This window comes from Barbus barbus (assembly GCF_936440315.1).
Source record: "Barbus barbus genome assembly, chromosome: 8".
In the NCBI taxonomy this organism is placed as follows: Eukaryota; Metazoa; Chordata; class Actinopteri; order Cypriniformes; family Cyprinidae; genus Barbus; species Barbus barbus.
Genome location: NC_136736.1, coordinates 35,372,189 through 35,385,000, shown reverse-complemented (window position 1 = coordinate 35,385,000; position 12,812 = coordinate 35,372,189). Strand labels below are relative to the sequence as shown.

At 37.4% G+C, this 12,812-nt stretch overlaps 1 protein-coding gene across 1 annotated transcript in view; it reads left to right on the top strand.

Moving 5' to 3' along the window:
• The window catches only part of LOC306873938 (cullin-4A-like), an 18,286-nt gene extending 5,474 nt beyond the window's left edge, over positions 1-12,812 (top strand). The window contains exons 6-20 of the mRNA XM_079423524.1: positions 994-1,156; positions 1,681-1,770; positions 1,870-1,952; positions 3,642-3,709; positions 3,804-3,922; positions 5,186-5,378; positions 6,330-6,434; positions 6,543-6,653; positions 7,803-7,888; positions 8,148-8,255; positions 8,397-8,510; positions 9,335-9,440; positions 9,797-9,969; positions 10,916-11,068; positions 12,295-12,812. Of these exons, the coding sequence (XP_079279650.1) occupies positions 994-1,156; positions 1,681-1,770; positions 1,870-1,952; positions 3,642-3,709; positions 3,804-3,922; positions 5,186-5,378; positions 6,330-6,434; positions 6,543-6,653; positions 7,803-7,888; positions 8,148-8,255; positions 8,397-8,510; positions 9,335-9,440; positions 9,797-9,969; positions 10,916-11,068; positions 12,295-12,390 (1,768 nt within the window). The 3' untranslated portion in view covers positions 12,391-12,812. The remainder of the gene's footprint in view (positions 1-993; positions 1,157-1,680; positions 1,771-1,869; positions 1,953-3,641; positions 3,710-3,803; positions 3,923-5,185; positions 5,379-6,329; positions 6,435-6,542; positions 6,654-7,802; positions 7,889-8,147; positions 8,256-8,396; positions 8,511-9,334; positions 9,441-9,796; positions 9,970-10,915; positions 11,069-12,294) is intronic.

Genomic DNA, 12,812 nt, shown 5'->3' with positions numbered 1-12,812 from the left:
ATGCCCAGACATCTTCAAACTGTTTTGAAAAGAAGAGGAGATTCTCAATATATATATATGTGTGTATTTAAACATACATAATAAATATTTATAGTACACACATATATATTATGTAAACAAAAACTTTTATTTTGAATGCGATTAATCGTTTGAGGGTGCCAATTCTTTTTCTAACATTATTATAGTAATTTATTAATATTTTGAACTTGTTTTTATTTTTATAATTTCTGTTTTCATTTTAATTTGAGCTTTTGTCATTTTTATTAGTTTTGTTAGTTAGCCTATAATGTTTATTAAAGCAATAGTTGTCTCAAAAATTAAAATGTGCTGTAAATGTGTTCACTATCAGTTCATCTGAGATCAGGATGAGTTTGTTTCTTCATCAGGTTTGTAGAAATGTGTCTCTGCATCAGTGTCTCAGCAATGGATGCTCTGCAGTGAATGGGTGCCGTCAGAATGAGAGTCCAAACAGCTGATAAAAACATCACAATAATCCACACCACTCCAGTCCATCAGTTAACATCTGGAGAAGATAAAAGCTGAAACAAATCCAGCATTAAGATGTTTTTAACTCAAATACAAGTCCATAATCCATAATAACGCTTCCTCCAGTGAAAAAGTGTTCTGGTCTGAATCAGGAGAGAAATCTGCACAGATGCCAGTCCAGAAGCGCTCTAAACAAATATGATGTGAGACAACAGGAGATGCACTTTTTCACTGGAGGAAGCGTTATTATGGATTATGGACTCGTATTTTAGTTAAAGCATCTTAATGCTGGATGTGTTTCATCTTTTGTCTTCTCCAGATGTTAACTGATGGACTGGAGTGGTGTGGATTATTGTGGTGTTTTTATCAGCTGTTTGGACTCTCATTCTGACGGCACCCATTCACTGCAGAGCATCCATTGCTGAGACACTGATGGAACGCTTTAGTTGTAGTGGGCTGTAATAACCCAGAGCTGGTGTTGCTATAGTAACACACGTTTGTTGTCAGGGACACGGGGCTGGAGTTGTTCCGGACTCACATCATAAGTGACGGAGGCGTTCAGAGCCGGACGGTGGAGGGAATCCTGGAGCAGATCGAGAGCGAGCGAAGCGGAGAGACGGTGGAGCGCAGTCTTCTGCGGAGCTTACTGGGCATGCTCTCAGACCTGCAGGTGATTGGATGAGACGCTGGTCATGTGGGGCTGTTAAAAATGTGTTTGTCTTTGAATCATTCATTCAAGAGATTCATTCAAAAACACTGATTCATCCAGTAATGAAACGAGTCAATCTTGTATCATTCAAGTCATTGAATCATTCCATTCATTAACTCCATGAGATTTTGTTGAGTTCTGAATATTTGAATATTTTTCTTCAGAATTGTGAGAGAACTACAACCTACATTAAAAATAAAGTCTCAATGTATCCAGATTCAGAATCAGCTCTATTTTGCACATAAACAGCTCTCAATCGAGTCCAGTTTTTATGTAGCCGGCTGATTTTTGTTCATGGTATTCAGCAGCAATTCAATGTTTTACAAAAAGAATAAATATGTTTGATATCTAAATGTTTGACTTCTTTTTTTTTTTTAACCACATGGTAATCGATAAGAATCGGAATTGGAATTGATAAAATTCAAATGATACCCAACCCTAGTAACGGGGTGTGTGTGTGTGTGTGTGTGTGTGTGTGTTGTCAGGTGTATAAGGATTCGTTCGAGCAGCGGTTTTTATCAGAGACGAACCGTCTGTATGCGGCTGAGGGACAGAGACTCATGCAGCAGAGAGACGTGAGAGCATTTCCTCTGCATTCACACAGTGACACTTTCCACACGCGTGTGTGTGTGTGTGTGTGTGTGTGTTCATGTGTGCTCATGTTCTTCACACAGGTTCCTGAGTATCTTCATCATGTAGCACAGCGTCTGGAGGAAGAGAACGACCGCGTCATCAGTTACTTGGATCAGAGCACACAGTGAGTGTGTGTTTGTGTGTGTTTGTGTTTGTGTGTGTGTGTGTGTGTGTGTTTGTGTGTGTTTGTGTGTGTTTGTGAGTGTTTGTGTGTGTGTGTGTGTGAGTGAGTGTGTGTTCCTTCTGAGAAACGTCTGAAAAAAAATCTGTCATTGACTTACAGGAGGCTTTCCCAAACTGGGGTTTGTGAGTTGATGAAAAGCTATTAATTAGTTATATAATAAAAACCTAAAATAAAGTAGTTTTAAAATAAAAAAATAAAAACAAATTAAAAATCTAAATAAATTTCTTACTAAAATTAAATGATTTTTCTTTTATTTTAAATAAATTATTCAAAAGTTATAAAATTGTAAAATTAAAATGAATAAATTATTAAAAACAATTAAGATTAAAAAAACAATACAAGTAAGAAACTTACAAAAATGGATGAAATAATAAAGTAAATTAAAATAAATCATTTTAAAATAAACAAACAAAATGAAACACTAAAATTAAATGATAAAGTAAATTACAATAAATAATTAAATAAAAACAATGAAGATGAACCACTTACTAAAATTAAATTATAAAAATATAAACTTATTTACAAATGAATTACATAAAAATATAAATTCAAAATATATAAATATTTTTTAAATAAAAGCAATCAAAATAAAACGCTTTTAAAAAAAGATGAAATATTTTATTCGTTCAGCTGCATGTCATGTGACCATTGACTGGAGAGATCAGAGAACCATGAACATGAATGTGTCGTTAATTTATTGAATATTAAATAAAAATCTCAAGAAGTACTTCAAGTGAGTATTTAATCTTAGAGGAGTTTGGCTGATGAAGAGTTTGTGAGTCCCTGATTTACATGAACAGATGAATATCATCATTATTATACATGCATACTGAATTCTAATTGGTCTTCAAGCTGTCTGAGGACAGTAAAACAGACACACTGATCACTAGCTATGTTTCCATCCAAAGTTACGAATTAAACGTATGCGCAAAATTGGAATATCGCGTAAAATATTTGCGAATAAAGCACTGTTTCCATCCAGTGCACTGAAGAGAACAAATCCTCACTTCCTGATTAACTTGCACTAAATATCATGAAGAAAAACTAAGTTTGCTGAAGTAGGAGAAGGCACTGTATGTAATAATTTGTGTATACAATAAATCAATAAGTCATGTTATCTTATTTTCAGAGCCTGCTGTTTGAGACGCAGTTCTGGGAGTTAATTATAACGAAGCACTTTGACGAGACTTTGCTCGAGCATTTCAGAATGACCAAACTAGCATTTCAGATGCTGTGCAACGATATCGACCCATTGGTTGGTCCAGTTTTACACTGTCCCATCACAAAGTCACGTCTTTTTTAATGCACATTAAAGAATTTATTCGTTAAGTTTATCCTACTTTGTTGAGTGCATGTTTTTTATGTGCATTTTCAGAATTTATGCACATGTTGGCATTTCCATCCAACGTTGTTTTTATGTGAAATCCCAAAATGCGCATAAAAATAGGTGGATGTAAACATAGCTATGGATCTGTTAATCCGTCTTTATTACTTCATGTGAATGAACAGACGTCATTTTGTTGGATCTGCTGTGTGTCAGTGCTGCTGTCTCCTGCAGGCGTATAATCACTATAACTGTGTCGTATATGTCGTATAATCGCTGCTCTTACACCTGTCTGTGTGTGACAGAAAGCCGCTCATTGCCACGGTGGAGAAACAGCTGCTGGGAGAACACATGAACGCCATTCTGCAGAAAGGTCTGGATCACGAGTACAGATCAAAGACTGGAGATATAATGAACCTCACGCTCAGCTGATGGTGTGTGTGTGTGTGTGTGTGTGTGTGCTGCAGGCCTGCGGATGCTGCTGGATGAGAACCGTGTGTGTGAGCTGACGCTGCTCTACGAGCTCTTCAGTAAAGTCAAAGGAGGGCTGACGGCGCTGCTGCAGGCCTGGAGAGAATACATTAAGGTACACACACACCAAACCACAAATACATTACATTTAGTCATTTAGCAGATGCTTTTATCCAAAGCGACTTACAAATGATGGCAATAGAAGCAATCAAAACCAACAAAAGAGCAAAGATATGCAAGTGCTGTGACAAGTCTCGGGTAGTCTCACATAGAAAGGTTTATTTTAGTATTTATATATATATATATATATATATATATATATATATATATATATATATATTTGCAATGGTAAAATTTTCGGTATGAGTCTTTTGGTTTGGTATGCATGTGTACTGAGCAAATCGTTCCTTTTTTTTCAGGAAATTCAGACAATAAATGCACAACAGATACTTTGAAGGACCTATCTGAGAAACAAAATAAAACCATAAAGAAAACTTCTTCATTACTTGAAATCAAATAAACTGAAATATTATAAAAAACTTATCTGTGTCCCTGCAGCACAAAAGCAGTCATCAGTAGCACAGGTATATCTGTAGCAATAGCCAACAATACATTGTATGGATCAAAATTATACATTTCTCTTTTATGACAAAAATCATTAGGATATTAAGATCATGTTCCATCAAGATATTTAGTAAATTTCCTACCGTAAATATATCAAAACTTCATTTTTGATTAGTAATATGCATTGCTAAGAACTTCATTTGAACAACTTTAAAGGAGATTTTCTCAATATTTAGATTTTTTTGCTCCCTCAGATTCCAGATTTTCTAATAGTTGTATCTCAGACTAATATTGTCCTATCATAACAAACCATACATCAATGGAAAGATTATTTACTCAGATTTCAGATGATGTAGAAATCTCAATTTCGAACAATTTACCCTTATGACTGGTTTTGTGGTCAATTTTATTAATTAAATCAATTAATAATTGTGGTCAATTATTTATATTAAAAAACCTTAAAAAAAAAAAAAAAAAAAAAAATATATATATATATATATATATATATATATATATATATATATATATATATATATATATATATATATATATATATATAATTTTTTTTTTTTTTTTTTAGGTTTTTTAATACATTGAGTTACTAAAAGTAAATGAGAAATGTTGCATTGACATCTAGCTGAAATAAAATTGACCACAAAACCAGTCATAAGGGTAAATTGTTCGAAATTGTTAATTAAAAAACCTAATAAAAAAAATATGAAAACAACTAAATTAAAATAAAAAATAATTCAAATTGTTAGTAAAACTGATAACAGTATCTCAGTTATCTGAAGACATGACTGTTGCCCTGCAGAGCTTCGGTGGAGAGATCGTGAGTTCTCCGGAGAGAGATAAAGAGATGGTTCAGGAGCTGCTGGACTTCAAGGACAAGATGGACCACGTGGCGCAGCGCTGCTTCCAGAGGAACGACAGCTTCATCAACGCCATGAAGGAAGCCTTCGAGAGCTTCATCAACAAGAGACCCAACAAACCCGCCGAGCTCATCGGTGAGTGACGACAGCACAGACACACTCGCTCGTACGAGACTAACTCTGAAACACTGAATCCTCAAGAGCTGCTGGCCAAACTCATTCAAGTAACATGTTTCATAGGGTACGTGATGGATTTGAATTATGATCACCATTTCTTTTTCTCCCAGTTTATTAAGCGTTATAATCTATGATATGCTACATTTGTAACAAGCCTCCGCTGGTTTTCATGGTCATGGTTGCCAGATGTCAAGTGCTTAAATCCCCCAATCATAAATGGATACATTTTCTGGCCTGTGTTTTACTTATTTTTCCCAACCTGGCAAGCATTAATGTGCAGTCTCTCTCTGTATTACGGAGAAGTCATGATAATCTGAACACACCAGCAAACATGTAAACGAGTTTAGCGATCTCTACTGAGACGTAATGCTGTAATACAGCCAGTCATGTCTGCGATCTGCAAGGACACCGTGTGAGCTGACGTCTCTTGATTTGTGCTCATGTGAAAGTGCATTAATTCTCATGAAATGCGGAAATTTTTGAGCAAAATAATCATGATTAACAGTTTCACCATTATTGTGCAGCCCTAATAATTCACATCAACAATAAACTCTGACATGAATGACTCTTCTCACCAAGGCTGCATTTATTTGATCAAAAATACTGTAAAATTGTGAAATATTATTATGATTTAAATCAGCTGTTTTCTATATGAATATGTGTTAAACTGTAATGTATTTCTGTGATCTGCAGCTGTATTTTCAGCATCATTACTCCAGTCTTCAGCGTCACATGATCTTCAGAAATCATAATAATATACTGATTTACTGCTCAACAAACATTTCTGATTATTATCAATGTTGGAAACAGTTGTGCTGCACAATATTTTGATTAGTTTAATGTGTTCTTAATGAATAAAAGCATGAATTTGTTCCTCATTGACCCTCTGCTCTGATCTGCTGTCCTCAGCGAAGTATGTGGACTCTAAACTGCGGGCTGGAAATAAGGAGGCCACCGAGGAGGAGCTGGAGAGGATTCTGGACAAGATCATGATCATCTTCCGCTTCATCCACGGTGATCTGGACTCCAGCTTCAATTCATATGACCGTCACACAGAGATGAAGCTGAACTCATTCTGTGTGTGTGTGTGTGTGTGTGTGTGTGTGTGTGTGCGCGCTGCAGGGAAAGACGTGTTTGAGGCCTTCTATAAGAAGGATCTGGCCAAGCGTCTGCTGGTGGGCAAGAGCGCCTCGGTGGATGCAGAGAAGTCCATGCTGTCCAAACTCAAACACGGTTCGTTCTCATCTGACTTCTCATTGGTCATCAGACGGTTGCTGTGGAAACGCCACCGATCAGTTTCCTGGCAGTGAGGTCACATGATCGTGTGAACAGGAAGTGATCAGATTGCTGTGGTTGGGTTGCTATTGTTGCCTTGGTTGACTCTGTTCAAACCAGATGTGACCAGACGTTTCTGATCTTTTAAATGTTCTGAAGAACATATAAGAAAAATAAAAAAGTAGGCCTAATTATAATTAAATATTGGGGAAATAGTTGTTAGATGGCTAGGATTACTTTGAAAGCGTTAGTTATCTTTCTGCTCAAGATGAGAACATTTTGATTATAGCTACACTGTTTTAGTAGCTAGATACTGCTTTTAAGTCAAATATTAATATAGTATAGATTTCAGGAGGAAAACCCTGAACAGAAACAGGTTTTTTAGTTTTGTCACATGGCCTCTCATGTATCTAAATGTCAAAATGGATTTATTTATTTTGTCCGGACCTTTGCTTGGAAGAAAATATAGAGGCTGTTCCTCTTTAACTTTAATTGAATACCCTGACTTATATCATAAAGAAAGAAATAATGTATTTGTATGGTTTAGTAATATCTGTGTCATATTTCCTTATGTGTCGTGGTAGATAGGACTCTTATTATAGAATTAGATTACAGAAAAACTGTTTTGAACATGGTAATGGATTAAAACAGAAGTAACAGGCTGGATGTACATTAACCTTTCATCTTAACAAAGCGGATCATTGATCATATATTTTGTCTATAGCTTATAAAACAGCTTCATAAATAGGAAGATTTGAAGACATCAGGATTCTGAATGGAATTTTTTTAGCGAGCCATTAAATGACTTGAGACTCGACTCGGACTCGTGACCAAAGACTTCAGACTTGACTCAGACTCCAAGTTAAAGACTTGTGAACATCTGCTATAGCAATATATATTCAAAAGATTACAGTTAGGTATCTCTGCCCCAGACTCTCCTCATTGGTTGATCTGATCAGACTGTGATTCTGATTGGTTTTTCCAGTGGAGCAGAAACAACACAATGCATCTTTAATTGTTGTCCATTTCATTTCTGCACATCTGTGTCTGCAGCAGTACTTGCTCTCTGAAGTTAAACGTGTGTGTGTGTGTGTGTGTGTGTTGTAGAGTGTGGAGCAGCGTTCACCAGTAAACTCGAGGGGATGTTCAAAGACATGGAGCTCTCCAAAGACGTCATGATCCAGTTCAAACAGGTGTGTGTGTGAGAGATACACACTCCTAAACACACACACTCTCCATTATTAGTAGACGTACATGCAGATAGATCAATACAGATAAATAGAGAGATAGATGGAACATTTGAAGTAAGTGTTTGTCAGGATTTCCTGTGAGGTGTTGCATCTCTCCCGCTCAGTTTGAGCTCCTCACACGTGGTTTGATGTGTGAAATATGTTTGATCTGTGTGTCATTTGAGAGTCCTAATGCTGTGTGTGTGTGTGTGTGTGTGTGCAGTACATGCAGAACCAAAGTGATCCCAGCAACATCGAGCTGACCGTCAACGTCCTGACGATGGGCTACTGGCCCTCATACACGCCGATGGACGTCCATCTGCCTGCTGAGGTGTGTGTGTGTATGTGAGTGTGTGTGTGGGTAATGTGGTGGACATTCAACGCCCTGACTAATCAGTATGAGTGTGTGTTTGTGGTTAATACAACGGACATGCAACGCCCTGTCTGATGTGTGTCTGTGTGTGTGTTTCAGATGGTGAAGCTTCAGGAGGTGTTTAAGCTCTTCTATCTGGGGAAACACAGCGGGCGTAAACTGCAGTGGCAGCCCACACTGGGCCACTCAGTGCTGAAGACTGAGTTTAAAGAGGTACACACACACACACACACACACACACACTCACTCCCACTCAGTACAAGAACATCAAATAGAGTCAATATAGTCACGTCTTAACACTGTTTGACAGATGAGATGCAGCGGAGGCACTGCACACGCACACTGGCTTATTGCTCCTATATATATACTGTATATGTGTGTACACACACACACACACAATTATGACAAAAGTCCTATGATTAAAAAGTCCTAAATGTGAGATAAAAATGTTAATACTATGAAAAAAAGATTGTTATTACATGAAAAGTCATAATTATGGCAAATAGTCAACAATCTCAGAGTCTCTGATGAACAAAGTTTCAAAGAACTTTTATCTGAAATAGAAACATTATAAATGTCTTTACTGTTACTTTTGATACATTTAATGCATCCTTGCTGAATAAGTGTTTTCTTTTCTTTTTTTTCTTACCCCAAATAATTGAATGATTGAAGGGATCACATTTATGGATCACAGTTTCCACAAAAATATTGAGCAGCACAACTGTGTTCAACATTGATAATAATAATAAATGTTTGTTGAGCAGTAAATCAGTATATTATAATGATTTCTGAAGATCATGTGACACTGAAGACTGGAGTAATGATGCTGAAAATACAGCTGCAGATCACAGAAATACATTACACTTTAACACATATTCACATAGAAAACAGCTGTTTTACATTCTAATAATATTTCACAATATTACTGTATTTGTGATCAAATAAACAGCCTCTGTGAGCAGAAGAGACTGTTTGAGAGTTGTATATCTACAGCAGATGTGTGTGTGCTCTGGATGACTGATGGTGTGTCTCTGCAGGGAAAGAAGGAGCTGCAGGTGTCTCTGTTTCAGACTCTCGTCCTGCTGATGTTTAACGAGACTGACGAGTGTTCGGTGGAGGAGATCCGCGTGGCCACAGGCATTGGTACGTTCTGTGTGTGTGTGTGTGTGTGTGTGAGCGGTCAGTAACACTGGTGTGTGTGTGTGAGAGCAGTCAGTAACACTGGTGCGTGTGTGTATGCGAGCAGTCAGTAACACTGGTGTGTGTGTGTGTGTGTGTGTGTGTGTGTGTGTGTGTGTGAGCGGTCAGTAACACTGGTGTGTGTGTGTGTGTGTGAGCGGTCAGTAACACTGGTGTGTGTGTGTGTGTGTGTGTGTGTGTGTGTGAGCGGTCAGTAACACTGGTGTGTGTGTGTGTGTGTGTGTGAGCGGTCAGTAACACTGGTGTGTGTGTGTGTGTGTGTGAGCGGTCAGTAACACTGGTGTGTGTGTGTGTGTCAGAGGATGGTGAGCTCAAGCGCACGCTGCAGTCTCTGGCCTGTGGGAAAGCGCGAGTCCTCAATAAAACGCCGCGTGGGAAAGACGTGGAGGACGGAGACTGCTTCCACTTCAATAGTGACTTCAGACACAAGCTCTTCCGCATCAAGATCAACCAGATCCAGATGAAGGAGACGGTGAGTGTGAGAATATGAACTCATTCCCAGCAGGGCTGTGCAAATAATCGAATGCGATAATCATGTGCATCTCGTCAGTAAAGCCGGTTCTGTGATCAGGAGTAAATCTCCATCACCTGCTTCCAGATGGAGCAGCATTTACTACACAGAGCCGTAGATCACTGACAAGCTACGCAATATCACGTTCATAATCACAGATGAAGCGCTTTCGATTATGAACATGATATTGCGTAGCTTGCCACACGCTTTGAGAAAAACAATCAAATTAAAAATATGAAACTATTGATTTAAAGTTCTAGATTATATACATTGAATCAAAATGTGCAGACAGTCAAAACAAAAATTTATTCAGACACCAGATATAATTTTTGATATTGTTTTACTAGCAGGTGCAGGACACTATAGTTCATTTCTGTAAGTGAGGAGAGCAAAATAAAGTAAACTGGTAGTCCACTGTATGAAGAGTTTCTGGGTATAATATGGCACAGTGACATTTGGGAGCAAAACATATTCAGATACTTTGATCTGAGCATGTTTTGTGTTTTTCTTTAATTGCTAATGTGATGTTTTTCCACCACAGACTGAACTAAATGAAGCACTGCTTGGTGATTGGTCGAGCTAAATTGGTATCATCTTAACTTTAACAGCTGACAGCAATTCAACCGAATTCATTACATACCTTTCTATCAAAGTTATCTGATATTAGCAAGATGAGTTTGTACTGACATATTTTAATCATGTAAATCTTGTTAAAAACAGGTTAGCAACATGCTAATCATGTCAAAAGATGCTAACAACATGCTCAATCATGCTAGCAACATCTGTCTATCTAAACAGCTGCTTCAAACGTTCAGGCTCAAGCCAACCTTAAAGTTTGTTGTCAAGCGTCAGTAGTTATTGTGAGAGAGTGAATATGCAGATGAGCTGATGGTCATGTGATGGTCAGGTGGAGGAGCAGGTGAGCACGACGGAGCGCGTGTTCCAGGACCGTCAGTATCAGATCGATGCGGCGGTGGTGAGGATCATGAAGATGAGGAAGACTCTGAACCACAACCTGCTGGTGTCTGAACTCTACAACCAGCTCAAGTTCCCCGTCAAGGTGACGTCTTTCACTCACACACACACACACACACACACATACTAACACACACAGGACACACACACACACACTAACACGCAGGACACACACACACACACACACACACACACACACACACACACACAGTCGTGTGGATTCATACAGCGCTGCAGGTTCAAAGCAGCTTCACTGTAACAAACAGAATACTGTAAAACTCCTCAATGATCAAACTAATTAAATTCAGCTGTAAGCAGCTCTACAGAAGACAATAGAGTTATTATTCAGATCGATTCAGTTGTTTTTTTTCCATAAATATCAGGGTCCTTGACTCCTGCAGGCACAGAAACCCAGAGATGATTCTCGAGAAATCATAGGATATGAATAATGCATAACTGAAGGACTTTAATGCATGAATTGTGCCTCGTAATGCATTTTATGATCTTTAACCACAGTTATAATACTTATATATATATATCATTGTGACACATTCACAAAATATAATGCATTAAAACAAATGACAAACAATGAATTTCAGATGCAACAGATGTATCTGTAAATATTATAATGCACTTTAAATTGGGTTACTATTATTTAATAACAGTGTACATCGATATATTGAAATAAAATCAATATTGCAATATGATATTAAGACATAAATATTAGTAATTGTAATTTTACAGTAAAATTATTTTTTTTATTACTTATTTTATTTATTTATAGTATTTATTTCACAGCATTATTACCATATATTTCTCATTCTATTTAATATTTTTATCTTTTAATCACAATAAAATTATGACAATCTTATTATTTTATAGTCATGTTTATTTGGTCAAAAATGAAAGAGAAAGTTTTACTTTAAAAAGTCCATCTACAAGGTTTTTCACAAATCATTCACAATTTCACACTGCTAATTTATTTTAAGGTTTTGAATAATTTTCATTTTTTCTCCACAAAAACACCTCACTAGCTATATTCACAATTAATTAATTAGTTTTTTTAATCTTGCAGGAAAACTAAATGTCTCCGTATCAGTTGTTCCTGATATCCTGCAGCTCTGCTGTACTTTATGAGCACTTTAAGGCTTCAAGTAAAGTCTTAACATTACATTTTGCCATTCTGTAAAAAATATCCTCAGCTAGTAGACATAGGTGCTAAACTATGTTATTTTTCATGTCTTTATCCGTCATAAATAAGGTCAGATGTGTGCTCATATTTCCCATGATTCTCTGCGTCTCTCTGTGCAGCCTGCGGATCTGAAGAAGCGCATCGAGTCGCTGATCGACCGCGATTATATGGAGCGCGACAAAGAAAACCCAAACCAGTACCACTATGTGGCGTAAGAGCGCCGTGACCCTTGACCTCCACGCTCCTCACAAGGGCTTTTGGGCTGGACGGGTCATGTGACGTGACCCTACAGACGCTCTGCACTCTGGGATAGAGACGATTCTAGCATGATTGTGAATGATTTTCACTAAAGATGCACTTTTCTTTGACTCCTCTGTGTTTGTTGTGTTGGAGTTTAGAGTGTGTGATGAGCTCATTGTCTGTGTGTGTGTGTGTGCGTGCGTGCGTGTGTGTGTGTCTGTGTGCGTGCGTGTGTGTGTGTCTGTGTGCGTGTGTGTGTGAGTGTGTGTCTGTCTGTCTGTCTGTGTGTGAGATCTGTCACTCATCACCTGTATTCTGTCGCCTATACAGTTTTGTAGAGCAGAGAATTCTATTCTTTGTAAGAGGGCAAAGATATGAAAGAATAAATCATATTTAA